This window comes from Eptatretus burgeri, chromosome 3 (genome assembly GCF_056783735.1).
Source record: "Eptatretus burgeri isolate ZD-2024b chromosome 3, Ebu_testis_v1, whole genome shotgun sequence".
In the NCBI taxonomy this organism is placed as follows: Eukaryota; Metazoa; Chordata; class Myxini; order Myxiniformes; family Myxinidae; genus Eptatretus; species Eptatretus burgeri.
This window is the reverse complement of record NC_140963.1, coordinates 3,698,421-3,722,294: the sequence shown is the minus strand read 5'-3', so window position 1 is coordinate 3,722,294 and position 23,874 is coordinate 3,698,421. Positions and strand designations below refer to the sequence as shown.

Sequence of the window (23,874 nt, the reverse complement as noted above, 5' to 3'; positions counted from 1 at the left end):
GTTGAGGCACCATCGCCGCTCCGCGTCTCATCACCAGACGGGTAGGCCCGACCCGGTCTCGGCCTCAGGCCCGCCTCATCCTTGAGGGTGTTCTTTTTCTTGGTTTTGGGTATGTGTTGTCGGCGCCGTCTGTGAAGTAGAATTGTATAAGTGTTGCCGTGTGCTCGGTAGTCGGATAGCTCTGCATTGTGTCTTCGCTTTTACATTTGCTTTTTGAGTAAAATTGCATTGTGTTTCTTTTCCTTTTCTATGTGCTTTTGGTGGAATTGTATATGTGTGCTTTCCGTTCATCGCGAATAAATGTGCTTTATTATTGAACTGTTCTCCCGCTTCGCTTCGTCTTTTCCTCTATTGAATCCCCATCTTACTTCACGTAAAGGGTTGGTAGTGGGCTGAATACGCCCGATAATTAATCGAACCGTCGAGGCCAACGATAACACCGCTCGGTTATCCCGATAGTACGGAACGGGTCGCTTAAGTGGCCCGTGTCCGAAGTCGACCTGCGGCGAGGTGCGATCGCCCGGTCTACCCTCCGTGTGGGTACTTAGGTTGGTCGAATTTGGCGAGCAACCCTATCCCACGCGGGGGCTGATTGGCTCGATCGCGGTGAGACCGAAAGGTCCACCCGTGACTGGTTCCCGGCGTTAGTCCGAGAGGGTCACGACTGGATTGTCCGTCCGGTGGGCGACGTGCCGCGATTCGAGTTACGTGGCCGTCAGCACGCCGGCGGGCGCGAATCCGCAACAATATATATATACATATATATATATATATATATATATATACATATATATATATATATATATATATATATATATATATATATATATATATATATATATATATATATATATATATATATATATATATATATATATATATATATATATATATATATATATATATATATATATATATATATATATATATATATATATATTGTTACGGCTGTGGAAATTCGCAAACCACCATTCAGGTCCCGTAGGTGAGATATCTCTTAAGTACATGTGTAGTTAGCCCAAACCCGTTGTTTAGAGGGAATTTATGTGATTCATTCGGGCTGCGACGCTTTGAGAGCCGTTTTTCTGTTCTATCTTTATTTTGAACCAACCACGTCTCAACCGCAATGACACAACAACCACCTTAACCACCACGTCAGCCATCGTCACCAACTGCAACCACGCTCCAACCCTCAGACAACAACAACAATGCCAACAGCCACGACCTTTACCTTCACAACTCAATCCCGCAAACATCGCATCACCGTCATTCCCAAACGGCACCATAACCATCAAACCACCACCGATAAACCCTCCACCACCCTCACCTCTCTCCTTCTACGGCCATTCCTGCACCACCTGTGAACACTGAGCGTCGGGCTGTCTTGGGCTCGTTCAGCGATACACACCGAGCCGCGAAGCAAATAGCGGCCTTTCCGAGGGAGAATTCGGATCAAGAACGCTACACGCCCACTTCTGATCCGTCCAATTAGCAAGCGCAGAGCGGCTTGGCCCTGCCTCCAGGCGCGTCTGTGTGAAATCTATAGATGCAAATTATAGGATCAGGGGAGGTTCACGCCCACTTTTCCTCCGTCCCATTGGCGAGCGTGGCTCCGCCCCCGAGGTCATCCTGATCCGGATATTTGCATATTGTTTTCTCCTGCCGGCCTATAAAACGGCGAGTGCAAGGCGAATCGTGGCAGTGTGTGGCAGCAGCAGTGTGTGTCGGCAGAAAGAGTGAGTCGAGTTTTTGGTTGGAGAGCAGAGCAGAGTATGGCAGCAGCAGAGTGTGGCAGCAGCAGAGTGTGGAAGTAGCAGAGTGTGGCAGTAGCAGTGTGTGTCGGCAGGGCAGAGCGAGTCGAGTCGAATTGATCGAATTTGGCGAGCGACCCTATCCTGCGCGGGTGGGCAATTGTCACGGTCGTGGTGAGGTTAAACCCCCACCCGTGACCCGCTCCCGGCGTTGGTCCGAGAGGGTCATGACTGAATTATCCGTCCGGTGGGCAATGTGCCGCGATCCGAGTCACGTGGCCGTCCGCACGCCGGCGGGCGCGAATTCGCAACACTGGTGTCAAGAGTGAGATTCGAATCCCCCCCGCCTCCAAGCTAAATTCACGGGGAATCGGTCCAGGGGTGAGAGGAGCGACCCCCGATTCCCTCCAAATTACGAGCAATTTAAATTAACCCCTTATGAGAAATAAGATGGAGTCTCAAGGCGAGCGGGAGCTGGGGGTATTAGAAATGGATTTAGAATGTGTTGAATCCATGGTCCAGGACGAAATCCCTGTGCAGGAAATGCTTATGGTGCAGGATGAATTTCCCCAACCGAACCCAGAACCCGAAATGGGCGCGGCAGCGGCAGAGGCCGCGGTGTATGACACCTCCCCTCCCCCCCCCTCCACCAAAACCCCCCGATCCTGGCCGAATCGGCTCAGCCGAGCACACCCGACATGGCCCAGCTATGCGCCATGCTGGTGGCAATGAATGAGAACACAAACAGCAAAATAGATGGAGTGAACAAACAAATGGAAACAAACGCACTCAAAATGAAAGAAGAAATGAGAGAAATGCAGGGTGAGGTGCAGCAAATAGGCTGAAGCCTGCCACGGGCATGAAGGCAATAGCGTGCAGTGAAGCGTGGACAACGGAGTGCGTAATGGCGACGCCACGTGTGGGAACGAACGAGCTCGGGGGGAGTGCAACGGCTGTCAGGCCCGCGGTGAAGGCGGGAACAAAAAAGATAATTTGGGGGACGTGTTGGGTGAGAAGTGTGAAGGTGACGGAAAAAGTGACGGTGACCAAGAGGGAAAAATTAAATGGGGTGATTGAAACGTGTGATACGAGACACGAGGTGACAACAAAGGAAATAAAAATAGTGGAGACAAGGGAGATAAGGGAAGAGACGGAAATAACAGAGACACAGGAGGGAGATACGGTAAAGGATTGATTACACGATTCGACGATCCTGCATCAGCAGGGTCCCCACTTGGTCAATGACGACCTCATTTCGGGGTGTTGAGGGCCTCCCAGAACGTGCTTCACTGTCCACTGATGTGCGACCATCTTTGAAGCGGTTGTACCACTCTTTTATCTGTGTGGTGCCCATTGCTTCGTTCCCAAAGGCCTGTTGAATCTTGCGGATCGTTTCCACTTGGGAATCGCCAAGCTTTACACAAAATTTGATGCAGTAGCGTTGTTCAAGTTTTTCCGTCATTTTGTCAAAAACGACAATCCGACGGCGCTCACTTACACTTCCTCACTCATTGGCGGTCTGTCGGCGACTGACAGCTTCTGCAGGTGGGAAAATATTCACGCATACGGATTAGGATCGCCTACATAGGTGCACCAAACCACGCCTCCCTAGCTTCATTTGTTTACGCACGAAAAATTAAGGTTGAATACTTTTTGAACACACCATATATATATACACACATATATATATATATATATACACACATATATATATATATATATATATATATATATATATATATATACACACATATATATATATATATATATATATATATATATATATATATATATATATATATATACACACACATATATATATATACACACACATATATATATATATATATATATATATATATATATATATATATATATATATATATATATATATATATATATATATATATATATATATATTATATCTATATACACACATATATATATATATATATATATATATATATATATATATATATATATATATATATATATATATACACACACATATATATATATATATATATATATATATATATATATATATACACATATATATATATATATATATATATATATATATATATATATATATATATATATATATATATATATATATATATATATATATATATATATATATATACAGTAGACTAGGTGTAAGTCGGCAGCGTGTAACTCGTCACTTCGCCTAAGTCGGCAGTGTCAAAAAGTCCCGAATTTATCTCATGTTAAATCCCTTTGAATAAAGGGTCATCCCTCTGAAAGTGGTCATCTCAAAGTCGTCACTTCGTCGAAGTCGTCAGATGTTATCCGTTCCCACGTAATGGAAACTCAAGTAAATTACCACTCCTAACTTGTCACACAGAACTGCTGCCTCGTGAGAAGCCCGATTTCATGGAATCATGATGCTCACTCATTGGTTTACACCACCAGTGATAGGCTACTTCTAACTGCATACACATGTTGATCGCACTGCAGGCAGGACAATGGCGACGAAGCGTAAGCTTACAACTAAAACCTACCAATATATACATACATACATACATACATATATATATATATATATATATATATATATATATATATATATACATATATACATATACATATATATATACAGTATACATATACACACACACACACACATAGACATACATATATATCTCCATTTCTATTTCATGGTGATTCTTTACCTTGTTCGTTTTGTCAAGCTATAGTCTTTCTGCCTCACCTTCTTTACCCTTTTGGATAAAAAGGCAAATGTAAATCATTCAAATGCTTGAATAAATTATGAAGATCCATGCCTTGTGGGTAAAAGTTTCACAGAATCATGCAATTTATGATCAGAGTGAAAAGAAACACAGTGCAATCCACAACAATGAGTTTTTCACATTGTGGCCACAATGTTTCATCACCCCTGGAGCAATGTAAGGGTGACCACAGTGTCTCATCACCCTTTGTAATGTTATGGTGCCCACAATGTCTCAGCACCCCTTGTAAAATTGTGATGTTTCCTTTTTTCCCTTTTTTCAGATTGAGTGAACGTAATCATGGGTGATCCAAGCAATTACACCATTGAACAATGGATTATTGTCATTGTGTCTGACTGTCAACATGTGATCATTCCCTTTGGGGTTTCATAAAAGAGATTGCTGCACAGCAGCCCGACAAAACCACTGATGACCTCAAACAAGCAGTGAGAGGAGACTTCCTTTCAATTGGATCACCCCACAAACTGTCCGGAAATTGTCCCCAAGAACATGGTACTAAATGATCCTCTGTAATGTCAATGATGGAGCACAAACGGATCAACTGGACACTTAAGGCTTGTGTCATGCACTGCTAAATGTGTAATAAAGTAAAAGAGCACTGTAAATGTATCCTGACTATCATTCACGGACCGATGTTTGAGTGTTTGTGGGTTTGTTTGTTTGTCGGGCTACTCCTCCTCCAGTTCTGGGCCAATTACATCCAGACTTGCTGCAGAGGATCAGCATAACCTCAATTCATGTTTAGGGGTGTTTTTATCTTTGCCGGTGGTCTTTGGGGAAAGGGGGGGAGAGGGGTGAGGTAAATTCTCTATGTAAATGTGTATTGTGTTGCGCCGCTTCCAGGTCGGAGAGGGCATTACAAGACTCCACTGTCATTTACAATGCAGTTTTCCTGTCCCCGTGTTTTCCAGTGCAGTGAGGTGTTTTGAATTATAAGCAATAGGTATGTTTTTGCTTCATGCATGTAACCTGGGTTATTTATTTTTCCTATACGGAACTGTCACTTGTCTATACACCGCCCAAATAAAGGTATACTTGAAACAAGACCACCCATGGGGTCGGTACTCCACTAATGTAGTTCAACTTGTAGAACCCTTTAGTGTTGGCGGCTAATATGATAAAAGGTAATGTCACAATTTTTACAATGGGTGACAAGACAACGTGGCCTCCGTGTACTTAAAGAAACATCCATTGCTTCTTTCTTTGCAAAAATGCTCCAAATTTCCATGACCATCAAGTTATATTGCCTGTGATCACAATCTTTTAGTCACCAAAACAACAAGAAAAACTGGTTAAAAACTCCATCAAGATTTTCAAAAATAATAAAATTATGAATGACTTTTAAAATTACGGTATTTTTCAGGGATCCATTGCATGACGATCATAATATTGTTTCGATTCTGGAAACCGCATGCCTCTGAGGCAATGGCATCCATCATACAGTGATCCCCAGACAGTTATTTCGTTAATATACGTGCAGTTAGACCTTTCTCTCACGTCTAATGGGTCAAACGGGATGAAGTGCGTTGTGAGGATCATATCGTTAGGTCTGATTATATCTCGATCTTCATTCCAACTCTTTTCCTCTTATTCCTGCAATAAATCCAAGCAGGCACCACACCCAGACGGCCACCCACCCACCGCACCCGCACCCAGACGGCCTCCTCGTGGAGGCCAGAAGAAGCCTCAACCACATGACAGATGATGGAAAAATTCTCCGCTGCAAGATAGTGTCAAAGGGAAGAGTAGAACCATACAATAAATCCCAACGCTGTGCAGGATGCGCATGGCCTGCTCTTTTCAACCAATTTCTGCATCTAATAATTACATCCAATCCTTTCCTTCAATCCATGACACAGATCAGGGCAGGCACCGTGCTTAAGCAGCCACCTGTGAGGATCACCACTGTGATAAATAACCACATGCACGATGGCGGACCAGCGCGTAGCCCCGTGATATTTATCATCGCACAGAATGGGGCACGAATAGCGCACCTCTTCATTCGGATCTGCGCCGCTGATAACAATGGCATTTTACCATCGCACAGTACAGGATGCGCATGGTGCACATCTTTGTTCGGGTCGGCGCGCTGGTTCATAACTGCGTCTTACCGTCGATTCTCGCTCACCACCGCGGCCACAAATGTCTCCCGCGGACAGCAGACGTCCTCCGGCACCTCCACCTCGATGCAGCTGCCACCAAGCAGAGGCATGCTGTACGGCCCGGATCGCTTGGGCCACATGGCGTACGGACGAAGCAAACACATTTATCAGCGCCAACCGCAGCACGCCGGGGTGCCCGAGCAGGCATGCGGGGCAGACGCGGACCTCGGCCAGTTGCCGGAGCACGGCCCGGGAGTTCGGTGCAAGACAATTCATATTGCGGGCTTCGGAGCGAGACGATTCCGCAGCTGTGCCATGTCTCGCCGAATGTAAAATAAGGCCACTTCCGGCCATGGTGGCCAGGCCGTGCAGTGGCCAGAGCCAAATGAGAGCGATAAAGGACCGATAAAGGACCGCAGGACCGATAAAGGACGGATCGCGAAGCCATCAGAGAGTAGTCGTCGTGGGCGTCCTCATCATCTTTGCCTGGCCTTGGATAGATCTCTGCATGCGCCTGTTGCCCCGCCTCCTCCTCCTCCACCTACTCGCCGCTGGCTCCACCCACCCACCTGATCCCGTCTGTCACTCCGTCCACTCGCTCTCGACTCCGCCTCCTCCACACACTCACCACTGGCTCCACCTACCCACCTGACTGTCCCTGCTTCACGCCGTCCTCTCCACTCACTCACCGCTGGCTCCACCGACCATCCTCCCTCATGCCTGATGCCCTCGCCCATTCTCTGGATCGGTGCACGTACTGGGCCGGCATCGTAACCAGGCAGGAGATGACGCGCCACCTCTCAAGGAGGGATCGCTCAGCAGAGCGATCTGGGTACCCCCAAAATGTACTGGGTGGCACGATCGGTCAACCGTGCAAGGTATTACGAGATCGTGAGCCATATCTCCTCTCCTTTCTTCTCATTATCTCCTCATCGGGGGGTGTGTGTGTGTGTGTGTGTGTGTGTGTGTGTGTGTGTGTGTGTGTGTGTGTGTGTGTGTGTGTGTGTGTGTGTGTGTGTGTGTGTGTGTTTGTGTGTGTGTGTCATGGTGCCTGTCCTCACTTAAGTTAAGAGTGTGGAAGAATTATATCGCGATAGGTCTGCTCTGTGTCTACTTTAGTAAGTTACTTGTTTTGTTGATGCACCTTACATTTCTTTCTTTCCCTGCTTACACACAACAATAAACTACATTCACTGTGCCACATATTTTCCTCGCCTGCCTGTTAATAAATGATCGTGCAGAAATGTTCCCAGCTCGTTTTTGTCTTTTCTTTCAATGATCCAGCATGGTCCGTATCCTTGCCTAGCCGGGACTTTATTCCCAAAGATCCGTTCTTTCAGCCGGTACGTCCTTGGCAGTGTTGCTCGGCTGCATCTGATCCGGAAAGGTGACCCGGTTCGGACAAGGCGTACCGAGGGCGTGTCTCCCGGTAATTAGGTCACATGATTATAATTAGGCAACCGACTTCGACGGAGGACCCCAAGTCACGTGGTTGAGTTATTGGCGTTCACGGTCGGTGAGCGACCCGCCGCATCACGGAGTTATCTGTGTGTGACGGCCTGCGATTCCCGGGAGTCTGGTAGGAACCCGAGATAGCTCCCCCCTCCCCAACCCCTCCTAGTCTTCTCACCCAGACCCCCAGCTGCAAAAATATGAAGGAATCGTTCAATAAGAGGAAACCATGTTTTATTGGGTTTTCTCAATGTTAGAAACAGTTTTTCTCTTCTCTTCTTTTTAGCTTGAAAAACATGGGTCTGCCTGTCACATGACTCTGTTATGGCTCCCTGCCTTCTCACGTTGTCTTCCATTTTCATTCATGACATTTTGATGCCCGCTTCCAACCTCGTATAACCCACCTCTTTCTCAGGTAATGTTTGAAAGTACAGTAATCCCCCGTTTCTCGTGGGGGTTACGTTCCAAACCTCCCTGCGCGAAGTGAAAATCTGCGATGAATGGACGCCTCCCCCAAAAAATTGACTCGTCTGGTCTGGTCAGTTTGGGAGTGATTGGGTTTGAGGTGCCGGAGATCAACTAGTCTGGTCTGGTCGGTTTGGCAGTGATTGGGTTTGAGGTGCTGGAGATCGACTAGTCTGGTCTGGTCTGGTCCGTTTTGAGGTGCTGGGTATGAGCAGTGCTTGTCCAACAGCGGCAAACCTTTTTCTTTCCCGAAGCATATATCGAGCACCTTTACCTTAACCTTCTCCTGGAGCGTCCCAGGACCTTCCTCTGGCGCTTCGATTCCTTGCCAAAAGCCTTAGAAGGTGCAGGGCGTTTGGGCGGCATCGTGGGGCTTGGAGAAAAAAACGTAGAAAATATTCGAAGTTCACAAGCGAAACTTTGTCTCGTGCGTTGTGTGACTGGTCGAGCACCACGCGTTATAATTTATTGCTTAAATAATTTATATTTTATATATTATTACCGCGATGTACCGGGGGAATCCGCAGAAAAAATTAGTTATGTTTCAAGGGAAAACCCGCGATGAACCGGGGGCGCGATAGGTGAATCACGATGAAGCGGGGGTTGACTGTATGTCGACTGTCCACTTCACTTGCTCCCTTCTGCATTTTTTAGGAAAGTACTCATCCTTTATTTCTTGTTTTCATCCTCCATGAGCCTTACATTTGTTTGTAGAAGAAGAAAGAGCACACGCAATACATGCACAACATGAATGATCACAGAAAGGTAGGAGTAACATTGAAATTAAACATATAAGTCTCTTATAAACAAGCAACTCCAAACTCTCTTCCTATGGTATCCAAGGCAATCTCCACTCATGGCTCGCAGACTTCCTCTCCTGTCGCAGCCAACGTGTGGTCCTTAATGGAGTTCTCTCATCCACTCTTCCTGTCCAGGCTGGAGTTCCTCAAGGCAGTGTCCTGGGCCCTGTTCTTTTTCTCATTTTCATCAATGATCTCTCCGACTCTTTGAAAAATCCTCTTTATCTCTTTGCTGATGACTTCACCCTCTGCCGTACCATCTGTCATCCCTCAGACCGGTAAGCAGCAGCTTCTTCACTCTCTGCAGATCTGGGTAAAATCTCAAACTGGTCCAACATGTGGAACATGTCTTTCAATCCTGACAAATCTCACACTCTCACTATGTCTCTCCGAAAGGACCGTTTGGACCCCCCCCCCATATACTTTCTCAACAATCCTCTGGAAGAAGTCCTTTCTTTCAAGCTTCTGGGTCTCACTATCTGCCATGTTCTTTCCTGGGAAAGCCACATTTCCAACCTGGCCTCCAAAGCCAGTCGCCGACCGGAGATCCTCCGTCGTGCAAAGTCCTTCTCGGCCCACCTGCGCTCCTGACCACGAACAAACCTTTCGTCCGCAGCCTGATGGAGTACTGCTCTCCCCTCTGGGCTAGTGATGCTGCCTCCCACCTTTCTCAGCGTCACGCTGTGGAAACCAAGGCATTTCAGATCATTGCTATCTCCTGCGATGAGGCTGAGTCTTTGGGCCTCTCACCGCAGGCAGGTCGGTGGTCTTTTTGTCTTGTTCAGTCTCCTCTCCAGTCTTGCCCCCCTGCTCTGTCTGCGATATGTCCCCACCATATTTCCACAGGGTGCTCAAGGTCCGCCAACAATCCCCTTCTGGTAAAACTACCAAAATCATGAATCACTGCTCACCTTCACTCTTTCATTCCTCTTTTTCCCCACCTTTGGAATAAACTCCCTCACTCTGTTCAATCACATTCTTCCCTCCAAGCCTTCAAAACAGCTGTTCACCAGCACCTCTTATCATCCCCCATCCAAATCGTCGACCTTTTATACCCCCGTTTATGCATTCCAAACCCACCTCCTTCAAATTCCCTGCTTTCCTTCCTGAAAGTCCCTGAAACATCCATCTTGTATACCACATGTTCCCCACCCCATCCCTCTCCCTTCCACAGATCTCCTTATGTCTCTGTTCCCCACTGTTTTTTCCTCCCCTCTCCTGCCCCTCTTGTATCATGCCCCCCTTGCTGTGCGTTGTGTTAGCTCTCATGCGAGCCTCGACAAGGTATACAAAAAACAAAAAAAGTCATACCGATGGTCCTGGATAGCCCTCTCCTTTGAGTCCGATCGGTCCAGGCAATCCAGGAAGTCCACGATCTCCCTGCATTGAGTTCAACACACATTTACAATTTTCATCAAAACACATATGGTAGTTATGAATTATTCATCATCTCCGAATGGCAGGAAGCAATAAACAAATGACAACAATAAATCCATGATGTAAACTAACATTCCTGCACAATCATCATTACAAGATGCTTTTCAAGCAATCAGAGTTCGAATCATGATGTCATTTTTCATTGTCATTCCGAAAACTCGGCCAATTTGTTTATTTTCTTGCTATAACCATCTCAGATCACAGTGTATTATCGTTTCGCTTGAGTATTCAAATTATGTGAAATAATATAACGTGTGTTTGCACCAAGTTAACCAAGGACAATAGTTGTTTTTGTCTCACATCCTTGGTCCTTCATGTCCTTGAAATTTGATACAAGATGCATTGGCTAAGGTGCTCCAACAAATAATTCTATGTTCTTCAAGCAAAAAAAGGTTTGGATGTCGAAATGTCTCTGAGTTATCTCTTCTTTCTTTCATGACTATAGCACGTCCAAATACAAACAGTGGCAAAGCCCTTTACACAAAGTTTTAACTTCGCAATTAATGACTAAGGAAAATGGAGACTTTATCTGAATGCACTGCAAGTTTCACGGCAGATTGGCAGCTGAAACCGAGAGATAAGATACCTGGTAATACCTTTCTGCGAGAGCCGGTGTTGCCTTTATGTTCCTGCACAACTTCTTCTCTCCTCCCTTTTTACACTACATGGCCAAAAGTATATGGACATCTGCTCATTCCAACATCATGGGCATGAATATGGAGTTGGTCCCCCCCCTCCCTTTGCTGCGAAAACAGCCTCCACTCTTCTGGGAAGGCTTTCCACGAGGTGTTGGAACATTGCTGCGGGGATTTGCTTCCATTCAGCCACAAGAGCATTCGTGAGGTCGGGCACTGATGTTGGGCGATTAGGTCTGGCTCGCAATCGGCGTTCCAATTCATCCCAAAGGTATACGATGGGGTTGAGGTCAGGGCTCTGTGCAGGCCAGTCAAGTTATTCCACACCGATCTCAACAAACTATTTCTGTATGAATATTGCACTGTGCACGGGGGCATTGTCATGCTAAAACAGGAAAGGGCTTTCCCCAAACTGTTGCCACAAAGTTGGAAGCAAAGAATCGTCTTGAATGTCATTTATGCTGCAGCGTATGCAGAAAAGAATGCATGCAGAACAATGTTCTGCATGCAGAAAAGAAAATTTCAGGTCACTGAATTCAACTACTACTAATTTTGAGGTCAACAGAGACCAAAAGGTTAACAACTTAGGCGGGATTTCTAAAATCCTAAATTTTCATCCGATTGACTTGAGAATTGAAGAGCATTTTCATGTCATATCGCTGAATTCAACTACCAATTAATTTTTAGGTGAAAAGCTCAACACAGGCCAAATTTCTAAAATTGATAGATTGGGCCAAAAACGAAATCTATCACTATATCTCAAAAAGTTGTGGACGAGTTATGACAAAACAAGGAGGAAGGGTTGAATAGGTGACAAGAACAAGCGGATTGGATTTTGGTTCGGATCCAGTCCATCAGTGGGATATAAAACATGAACTGTTCCACCTACCAGAGGTATGCGCTTTACCGAGTGCCATTCTACTTTGTCCTGTTTTGCCAAGTTGTCACTCTGTGAGTGATTTTTCATTTATCTTTTATTACTTCTTATTCATTTCTCGCATTGTCCCTGTATTTTGGATATTTCTTCTTTGCTGGTTAATTCAAGTTCCAACGTTCTCTTTTTCCCACTACGCTTTGCCGAACTCTTTTCCCAAGTGCGTGATGATGAGGGACGAATACTCACTCATCCCAGAAAAATACCGAGTCCATCATTGGCACTCAAAACAAATTGTTGGTCTTGCAGCATGAACAATCATGGAATAGAGAAAAAGGATAAAGATGGGATTGTTCCACAAGAAATCAAACAAAGGTCTTTTATGAGACCTCTGAGTGTTCTCAAACAAATATCAACTTGGTTGCATTGTTGTGCCACTTGCACTAATATTTTTTGAACTACTCCAAACAAAAAAGTCGAAGTAGCAAAGAAAATAATATTGTCACCCGTACCTTCGGGCCAGAAAGCCCAAAGCCTGTTTCTCCGATAAGGCCAGGTGGTCCTGAAGGGCCAAGATCACCCTGGAAAACAAGAACAAAAAAGGTAACGCTTCACAATGTTAGGTGTGTGTGCACCTATGTGTGTATGTCCTAAAAAGACAAACACGACAACAATACCACACAGAACTACACACCACCACCACACAATGGCAGTTTGCAGTGCTCTTAGGATGGAGCTGTTAACGATGAGAGTTCAGATATCCAATTAGGTTGAGTAGAAATAATTTCACTTCATCTCTTAACTGGTTTAATTGGGAGCCTAAATGCACTACACAAGAAAACGAGAGTAAAAACCTCAGAACAAGAAATAAAATCAAACATGGTAGAGTAATTAAAAGGAGAAAAATAATGATACGTCCAGCATGTCAGGGTGTGTTGAGTGCAGGACATGGGGTAGCAAAATCAGGGAAAAATCGGAACGAGGCCCAATCCTGCTTGACCGTTTCAGCCAATGATGCTTACAGAACTGCAGTGGCAAATGAGCCTTTGGGGCAGTGGAAGGTTCTCAGGAGTTTCGTCAGTGTGAAGACTTGCAGAATGGGTCCAAGAGAGGATGCCCTGATTGTTTTCAAGGCAGAAGAACTTTGGCAGGAGTGAGAGTACCTCGTGTGCGGCTTCCCTTCGCAGGGCAGCTCACCGGATGACGGGATTGGGGCAAAGCCTTCGGGACCCCCAATCTTTAATGATAGGAGGGAAACCACGGGGTAACACTCCCGGGTCAGATTGCGGGAGAGTGTGTCGGAGTGGTGCTTCGGTGTCGTCACCAGACGGCAGTCTCCTTGGGTTAACCTGAGGCGGTCCCTTCGGGTGGGTGCTTGGAATGTCCTGTCCCTCAGAGAGGATGATCACCTGTCTCTGTTATCATCTGAGCTCAAGCGTTTGGACATCGGTATTGCAGCACTCTCTGAGGTTCGGAGACCTGATTGCAGCGAGATCATGGCAGGTGGTTACACCTACGATTGGTCTGGTCGCTCTGATGGTTATCATGCCCAAGGAGTTGCTGTAGCTGTGTCCAATAAGCTGACTCCAATGATAATTGAGGTAACACGGGTCAACGAGCGTATTATGAGACGAAGGATTCGTCACTCCTTAGGTGTCATTTCCCTGCTCTCTGTCTATGCTCCGACGGAGGTGAGTGATCTCACCATGAAGGATGCATTCTACGCCACACTCGAGTCTCTGGTTCATCAGTGCCCCAGACGAGATACACTTCTCGTCTAGGGGGATTTCAATGCATCAACTGAAACTGATATGGATGGTTACGAAACGTGTGTTGGTCCCACTGGGTCAGGAACTGTGAACCTGAATAGCACTAAGTTCCTTGACTTTGAAAGAAGTCATGGACATAGGGTGGCAGGTTCGTGGTTTCAGCGCCCACAAGCTCATCGCTGGACTTGGAATTCCAACGCTGGCGGTGTGGCAAAGGAGATTGACCATGTGCGCGTTGATGGTTGCTGGAGGATGATCCAGAACTGCAGGGTCTACAGGAGTGCTCAGTTCCTCAATACTGACCACAGGCTTGTTGTAGTAACTCTTAAGTTGCACCCTAAATCCAGGAGAATGGTACCATCCCAGCCTCGGCTGGATGTTGGCAAGATCAAGGATGAGAGGGTAGCTGAGGAGTTTGCAAACAGAGCGAGTGGAGATTTGGGGGGTCTGGGTGCTTTGGGAGGTACTGAAGAGTTGTGGAGTGCCTTCAAGACCACCGTCCTTGATGTTGCCGGTGGATGTCTTGGAACTCACCGAAGGGCAAAGAAGAATTTTGTCTCTCAATGGACACTGGATACCATTGACCAGAGTCGCAGGACCAGGCTGAATGGCAGAGCTGAGCTGTTCAGGGAGCTGAGGCGTAAAACTGTACGTGTGCTTAGGGTGGACAAGGAGGCTGGCATGCGAGGAATCTGTGAGGGGGTAGAGCATCACCTGCAGTCAAGTGATTCTCGTCCTACTTGCAGAAGAATTCGCACATTGCGTTCATCCAAGCCCATCCCTCGGTGTACTGCAGTTAGAGCAGAGGATGGTGGGCTCTTGAGAGAGGAGTCTGAAGTGAAGGCCCGCTGGGCCGGTGACTTTGAGCGGTTGTACCAGGCTGATCCACCAGCTGTCAAGTTGGATGTCAGGGATGTTACTATCCCAATTGCTGACCCTCCATTCAAATGTGATCCATCTTCGCTTGTGGAAACACAGGCTGCGGTGAAATGGGGTAAAGCTCCAGGGATCTCAAGGGATCTGAACTTCTCAAGGCTGGTGGGAATGCTACACTTGTGTTGTTGCATCCAGTTCGGTGCTCTGCCTGGAACACAGGCATCATCCCAACTGATTGGAAGAGGGGCCATGCTGTCTCTCTCTCTGGAAAGGGAAGGGTGATCGCCAAGACTGCAACAACTACCGAGGGGCGACGCTGCTCTCAGTGCCGGCAAGGTCTTTGCTCGGATAATTCCTGATAGGGTTCGCCACCATCTGCTTGAGCACCAGCATCCAGAGCAGTCAGGCTTTACACCAAAGAGGTCAACGATTGACCGTAACCTTGCTCTTCCTGTCCTCACCGAACGCAGACGAGAGTTTCGGCAGGGGCTGCTTGCAGCCTAAGTTGATCTCTGTAAAGCGTTTGATTCAGTGAATCAGGATGCCCTCTGGAGGATTCATGGTCTTCGTGGGGTGCCACCAAAACTGATCGATCTGATGTCTGAACTCTACTCTGGTACTGAGAGTGCTGTGAGATGTGGTGGTACCATCTCTAACTTATTTCCAATTGTTACTGGAGTTCGTCAGGGGTGTGTACTGGCCCCTACACTTTTCAGCACTTGTATGGACTGGATTTTAGGGAGGATGTCGGTGAGATCAAGCTGCGGTGCATCGTTTGGGAATGTCAAGATCTGTGACCTTGATTTCGCAGATGATGCAGTCATCTTTGCGGAGACTTTAGATATCCTTTTGGGGGCCCTCGAGGTGCTGAATGAGGAGTCGGAGCTGCTGGGATTATGGGTTTCCTGGGTCAAAACTAAGATCAAGGCTTTCAATGACATCTTGGATGCTGCTGTCCTGTCTGTGTCTGTTTGTGGTGAGGATGTTGAAGTCGTGGAGTGATTCACTTACCTTGGCAGTGATATTCATGTCTTTGCCGGCTGTGAGTCAGAGGTCAATAGATGTCTGGGTCGGGCCTGGGGAGTCATGGATTCACTGGATAATGGGGCGTGGCGCTGCCGGTACCTGTGCGGAAGGACGAAAGTCCGAGTCTTCAGGTCCTTGGTGCTTCCAGTCTGGCTCTATGGATGTGAGACTTGGACTCTGACCAAGGATCTGCGACGGAGACTTAATTCCTTTGGTACCAGGTCTCTTCAGAGAATCCTTGGCGATCACTGGTTGGACTTTGTGTTCAACGAGCGGTTGCTAAGAGAGACTCAAATGAGATTTGTTGCCTGCATAGTCCGTGAGCATCATCTGTGGCTGTATGGACATGTGGCTCTTTTTCCTGACACTGATCCTGCTCACCAGATTCTCTCAGCGAGGGAGTCTCGTGAGTGGAGGAGGCCAATGGGCTGACCACGTGCCTCATGGTTGCAGCAGGTTGATCGCCATCTCAAGGAGATGGGGATGGGCCTGGTATCTGCCTGGGGGATGGCCAGAAGGAGGCCCCTGGAGTACCGGCGGAAAGTGGATGCAGCGACGCGCTGCTCTGGCACATGCTTCCATACCTGACCTGACCTGACCAGGGAAAAAAAATCAACAAATTTTATTTTGGATGCCAAAAAAGTTTGTGCTTTTTTACCTCTGCCATTGGAGGTGGACAGAAGTTATGTATTCACCCCTTTCTTTTTTGTGAGTTGGCCATCTCACAAAGTTATGGGTGGATTCGGATGAAATTTGGTGGACAGGTTGGGTTTGTCACAGAGATTTATCATTTTAAATTTGGTGAAGGTCCAGATCCGGATACAAGGATTTTTTAAGTGATTCTTCACCATTGAGAGATGTGTTATATTTTTATATTGAAAAAAATGTAACCCTTCCGAGAATTCACAGACCGGCGTCGGTTTGTGTGCTTGGCCCAGAACTGTAGGAGGAGTGCGACAATTACATCCAGACTTGTGACATCGGATCATCCATTCATACATCCATTGGGACCATACTCTGTACAGAGCATTGGTACTGCCAAAGCAGTCTCCTGAGCTATTGGGCACAATGCTTGATACTCACCACTCTGACGCAGGATACTCGAATGGCTCAATAATCTCAACAAGCTTGTACTCATTTTGCCGACCTCAGAAGTATGACAGACCGAGTCAACCCCACCCGGTATTAATTCAACGAAAGCAGGATTTTAACTCAGGACCCTAGAATCCCAAGCCCACTACTCTAACCTTTAAGCCAACACCAGGCATACATAGTATCAGCATATCCCCAATTAGTGCAGTGGGGTGATTTTGTCTTTGCCAGTGGCCTTGGGAGTGGGGGTCCAGGTAGGGGAGGGTATTGCAAGTCTCCACTCTTCCATTTGGTATTCCTGGCCCCATGTTTTCCAGTGCAGTGAGTTTTGAATTCCAAGCAGTACTGTAGGTATGTTTTACTTCATGCATGTAACCTGGGTTATTTTATTTTTATTTTTGGGAGCGATTGAGGCAGCTGTCAGTTGCCTTTCACCAACCAAATGAAGGTATGTATCAGAACAACATGTTGCATGGTTGGAAAAATATAGTCCATAGGGTGGGTACTCTGCGAGAATTTTATAATTACTGTGAACCACTGAAGTTATCCCCAGGTCTGGAGTACAGATGAAGACGTTAAGTCCGGACGTATTGTCGCCCAATGGGCTTGTGAGAAGGGGAGATCGTATTGGTGTGCTTGGAGGGAATAGATCCTTTTAAAGGAGTCATGGCTGGCTTGTGCTCAAGATTCCAAGCACTGTTTGTGGCCAATTCCATACCAGTGCAGATCTTGAGTGCATTGTTGACATTTGAAATCTCGTCATCTGTAGTGAGCAGACGTTTCAGGATTGCCTTGTCCTGAATGCGAGCTACCAAATGGTCCCTCAACATCTCAGACAGTGTTGCACAATAATCACAATATTCACTGAGTCTGTGAAGTGCAGCAACACAAAAGATCAATTGATCTTGCTTGCAAATGCACATGCTCAACTTATCGTTGTGCAAAATGGAGAATGGCTTGGGGTTGGAATGTTGCTCGAGGAGTTGAATGAGTTTGTTCAATGTCTTCTCTGTTGGGTTGTAAGGGCACAACCAAACTGCACCAAAGTAAGTATACATTTGCACCAACCATGACCAGCAGACCGCTTGAAGTTTATCCTATTTAAAGATGTCGTTTGACTCCTCTTCCCTCCATTAAATTCCCCCAAAGGGTAAATTTTTTGCTCAGCTTCTGTTCTCCATGCATTCCAGGTGTTAAAGCCACCTAACCTTGTTACCTCTAATCAGAGGTTCAATCCTGGTCCACCTGGGCCTTCTTGAGGACGGTGTTGTTTGGTATATGGTGAAACCAGCGGATGCCTGGAATGACCCTGAAGCGTCTCTGGTGAAATACCTCCATATTCCTGATATGGTGGATGTTGGTGCACCAGGTTTGGCTTCCATGTAGGAGGGAAGGGAGGACATACTGCTTGATGAATCAAGACCTTGGTGTGTATACTGTGAAGTGCCTGCTCTTCCATACTCTCCGAGAGAGTAGTTACATCATAAAAAAATTTACAGTGTGGTCCAACAAGGCAAAATATGATTACAGTATGTCCTAAAAATAAGTTCAGGTGTAGGCCTACAGTGTTTCCCAGAAAAAAGAAATGATCACGATGTGTAAATTTAACAATTTTTTTTTCCCCGTTTTACATCACAAAAACATGACGGTATGGTCCAGCAAGGCCAAATATGGTTCCAGTATATCTCAATTGTTTTCAAATGTACATTATGTTCCAGAAGAAAGTACCAATTTGTGGAAATATCACCACTTTTAATTACCCACTAAAGGTGGGCCGAGATGGGAACTGCTACCTGGAGGGCACGAGTGCCAATGCAAGTACGGACAATGCTTGCACATCATCAAGCAGCAGAAAACAAAAGTGAAAGTGACAAATATGTACCATTTGAGGTTGTTATTGTTGTAGTTGTTATTGTTATTACTCTCAAATGCCTCTGGAGTAATCAATCTAATTGCCCATCAATGGTGAACATTTGCATACATTTTGCACTAGACAGGTCATTACTACATTGCAGGGAATGGCTGAAGCTGCATTCATTCAGAATGCAATTACAAAATACTTACATACACACATATCTACTCTTCTTAAAGGTACCATTTAATATTCAAGATACACAAATACAAGCAGATAAGACAGCCAATTTAATATCCCCTCTGAAGGGCAGAGTAATTTATACAACCCCTTGCCAGTAGTCACGCATGAATCAAACCAGGAATCAAATCAAATAGGCATCATGATGCTGAGTATGCTGCCTTGAAGCTCGACTTTAAAGAAGCAACTAACATTACATAGTTCACTTGACTAAATAGTTCACTAAATGAACCAAAATAGTTCACTAAATGCTGAAAAACCAAAACAGTTCACGAATAAACTCCCAACATTTTATGTGCAGGTTCTGAATGTTCTTCACATTGTTCTTTACCTTTGGGCCCATCATCCCTTGACCAGGTGGTCCAGGAGTTCCAACTCTTCCAACAGCCCCTGGCTCTCCCTGATGGTGAAAAGCAATATAACGTCGGGCCAGATATGTTCAAGACAGGTGTGCACGGTATTTGATCATGCAATATTATTTCATCACTCCAGCATTCCGCAAGCAGATATTTCTGGAGATCATTCAAACTGCAGAGCAAGATAAGTTGTGAAATTGGCTTGGGCACATGCATGTAGGTATATATATATATATATATATATATATATATATATATATATATATATATATATATATATATATATATATATATATATATATATATATAACCACACACACAAACACACACACACACACATATATATATATATATATATATATATATATATATATATATATATATATATATATATATATATATATATATATCTTGATATATAAATAAAGAAATAAATAAATGTTTATTTGTTTATTTAGATATAATCTGCAGTATATCTGATGATGAACAGGGCAGATAATGTGTTTGTGTGGTAGGCGACACTTGCTTGCGAACAGGTCGTGCAGCAAGCGCTGTGATGGGACTCAATATATATACTAGTGCGTGCCCGTAGGTGCGTGGCCGTACGTGCAAAAAAAACCCAAAAACTTTCAAACCGCGAGCCAGAAACAACCACACAGGCTGTACCTTCGCTCTCGCGTACCCGTACGTGCATGCCCGTACATGCAACTCCCCCCCCCCCCCAAAAAAAAAGACTTTCAAACAACTACACAGGCCGTTCATTCGCTCTCGTAAACGACGACTGGATTGTGGCATTGTGTTTATCGATAAATGCGTATAAGAAATCGAGAAATTATGAGAATACAATTACTCATCACTATCGGGAAGTGGTGCGTGCCCGTACGGAATGTTCACATGCATTCCACAAATTATCGCTTGCATTGAAGTAACAACTGCTGTTATACTTACACACACAGAGTTAATTAAAATCCAAATTAAAATCAAGTTTACCTCCGTGTCTTTGCTTGCCATGACATTTGCTGCCATTGACGATTGCCACTCCGACGCCACAGTAACTAAGGCACCGGTCCCCATCGTAACCGGCACGGCACGTGACATCATCGTTGCCCGGCCGCGCACCGGCGTACGCAGCAACGTGTCCTTTCATTGGTTGGTAAATAAATGGCCATAACTTGGGAAGCATTTGTCCGATTAATATAAAACCTTGAAAAGGCACATCGGCAGGGCCCCAGCAATATTCCTGGCAAGTTTCAATCAGATCGCACCAGTAGTTGTCGAGAAACACACACACACACACACACACACACACACACACACACACACACACACACACACACACACACACACACACACACACACACACTGCTGGAATTATATATACTAGTGCGTGCCCATGCGTGCGTGCCCGTGCGTGCGTGCCCGTACGTGCAAAAAAAAAAAGTTGTGACGTCAATCGTGCCGTCATAGCACCGTGTCCTGTCATTGGTTGATAAATAAATGACCGTAACTTGGGAACCACTCATCTGTCTAATATTAAACCTTGAAAAGGCACATCCGCAGGGCCCCAGCAATATTCCTGGCAAGTTTCAATCAGATCGGACCAGTGGTTGTCGAGAAATGGCAGTCGTAGACACACACACACACACACACACACACACACACACACACACACACACACACACACACACACACACACACACACACACACACCCACACACACACACACACAATGCTGGAAATACACATATATATATATATATATACATATATATATATATATATACATATATATATATACATATATATATATATACATATATATATATATACATATATATATATATATACACATATATATATATATATATATATATATATATATATATATATATATATATATATATATATATACAGACATATATACGGAAAGCAAGAAATAAGAGTGCCCCTGGGCTGAATGAGATTTCGTACAAGGTGTATAAGAAGTGTCCAATGCTGTTACGAGTATTGTGGTCACTGCTCAGAATTATTTGTTGTCAACAGCTGATACCAAAATGTTTGTGTTTGGCAAATGGGATTTATATCCCCAAAGAAGAGGAGTCGAAGGAGATACATCAGTTTCATCCAATATCTTCATTGAATGTGGAAGTTAAGATGTTTTTTGGTGTATTAGCCAGAAGACTGGTCAACTTTGTCGTAAATAATGAAGACATTGATATATCTGTACAAAAAGCAGGTGTGCCAGGCTTTCCAAGGTGTCTCGAGCATGTGGTGTCTCGAGCATGTGGTGATGATCTGGGACACGATCCGATATGCAAGGCAAGGGAAAAAGGATCTTTATGTTCTATGGCTGCATATGGCAAATGCATATGGCTCAGTGGAATATAAGATTTGGAAAGCCAGATTCCAAATGATGCTTTGAGATTCAAAAGATCCAGTGATCAGTGAACTGGGGCCAAAGATACGAACGGGAACTAAGTGGGATGTTCAGAGGATGGTTGAAGATGCGGAGAGTAGGTTGCAAATTATGGAAATCATTGGGGCAGTGCAGAAAGATAGGAAAGGATTTCTTTGGAAAGAACAGAAACGGTGGCCACAAGTGAGTGCAGGTGGGAGACGAGAGATGGTTATCGAAGAGATTAAATGTATGGAAGAGGAGAGAAGAACGGTTCAAGCTTTGTCAACCTCAGCAAGGAGCATGGACAGCAAGGGAGATGGTTGTGCAGAAAAGGTTAACTGGGCATCGCTGTGGAAGATGGAGCGACAGCGACTAATATTTGCACTTAAATCGATGTGACCAGATGCCAACTGCGGTGAATCTGGCAAAATGGAAATTGGCTGAGTCAGTAGAATGTGCCAAATGTGGTAGAAGAGAGACATGACAGCATGTACTGTCTGGTTGCCAGAAATCTCGAGCCAAGTATACTTGGCGACATAACCAGGTTTTGTGAGTGATTGTCGAGGTTACCTAAAGGCTATGTGATGAGGCCGAACAAATGAGACATAAAAGAAAAGACCATTATCATGTTCATAAAGGAGGGTGAGAAGGTAAGGTTAAGCAACATCAAGGGGGCAGCATGCATTTTGAACCCAGGTGTGGTCTTGGCAGGTAGATGCAGATTTGGACAGAGTCATCCAACACATTGCATCTCATATTGCAGTCATCCAACAAACACCTGATTTAATTATTTGGTCTGATGTGGTAAAAAGGGTTATCATCGTTGAGCTGTCAGTCCCATGGGAATGAAATATGGAATGTTCACATGAAAGAAAGTTGTGTCGGTATGAAGAGGTAAGAGAAGTGTGTGATGACCGTGGGCGGATGTGTGATGTGCTACCAGTGGAAGTGGGTTGTTGGGATTTTGTGGCAAAGTCTATGCTGAAGTACCTCAAGATGATTGGAGCATCATCGAAGCAAGTCAGGAATACTGTGACGCAATTACAGGAGGCAGGAGAGATAACCTCATTGTGGATTTGGAGTCAGAGGCGAGTGCAGTGATTCCATTCGCATGTAAAGGCAGGTCTGTGGGGATCTATATCTGGTCATTGATATCTGGTGGTGAGCATGTGAGCTGATGTCGCTTGGTGGTGCGTGTGCTGCACTGCTGGAGCCGCCAATGAGGAGCTGCACTGGAGTAGGTCCCGAAACAGTGATGATGCATGGGTTTCAGCTGAGGACAGCGACATCGAGCAGGGTCCGAGCATGATATGTTTCTGTTATATATATATATATATATATATATATATATATATATATATATATATATATATATATATATATATATATATATATACATATATATATATATATACATATATACACACACACACACACACACACACACACACACACACACACACACACACACACACACACACACACACACACACACACACACACACACACACACACACACACACACACGCACACACACACACACACACGCACACACACACACACACACACACACACACACAGAAAGGACCCAGGGCTTCTTGGGGTGCCCAATGTGCCGAGTGTGCAGAGACCAACCGTGATGGAGTGCATGCCAGGAAGAGAGGACCGTTTTTTCCAGTCAGTTGGCGATAGCTGGTTATAGTTCTGACAACTTTGAGAGTCAGTTGGCGACAGCTGGGCAACGGCTATCATCAGTTCCAGTCAGATGGCTGCTTCATTCAGTTCCAGTCAGACGGTTGCTTCGTCGGTTCCTGTCAGATGGTTGCTTCATAATTTCAGGTCAGACGGTTTCTTCTTCGGTTCCAGTCAGGCGGTTGCTTTGTCGGTTCCAGTCAGACGGTTGCTTTGTCGGTTCCAGTCAGACAGTGTATTCTTCTAGGATTGGGGGATTTAAATGCATCGACTGGAACTGATA

The 23,874-nt window shown here is 45.2% G+C and overlaps 1 protein-coding gene across 1 annotated transcript in view; it reads right to left on the bottom strand.

The window, feature by feature from the left end:
- The window catches only part of LOC147029305 (uncharacterized), a 415,972-nt gene that overhangs the window by 103,838 nt on the left and 288,260 nt on the right, over nucleotides 1–23,874 (bottom strand). The window contains exons 23-25 of the mRNA XM_085872263.1: nucleotides 19,477–19,545; nucleotides 12,803–12,871; nucleotides 10,656–10,724 (exon numbers count right to left, since the gene is read on the bottom strand). Coding sequence (XP_085728389.1) covers nucleotides 10,656–10,724; nucleotides 12,803–12,871; nucleotides 19,477–19,545 — 207 coding nt within the window. The remainder of the gene's footprint in view (nucleotides 1–10,655; nucleotides 10,725–12,802; nucleotides 12,872–19,476; nucleotides 19,546–23,874) is intronic.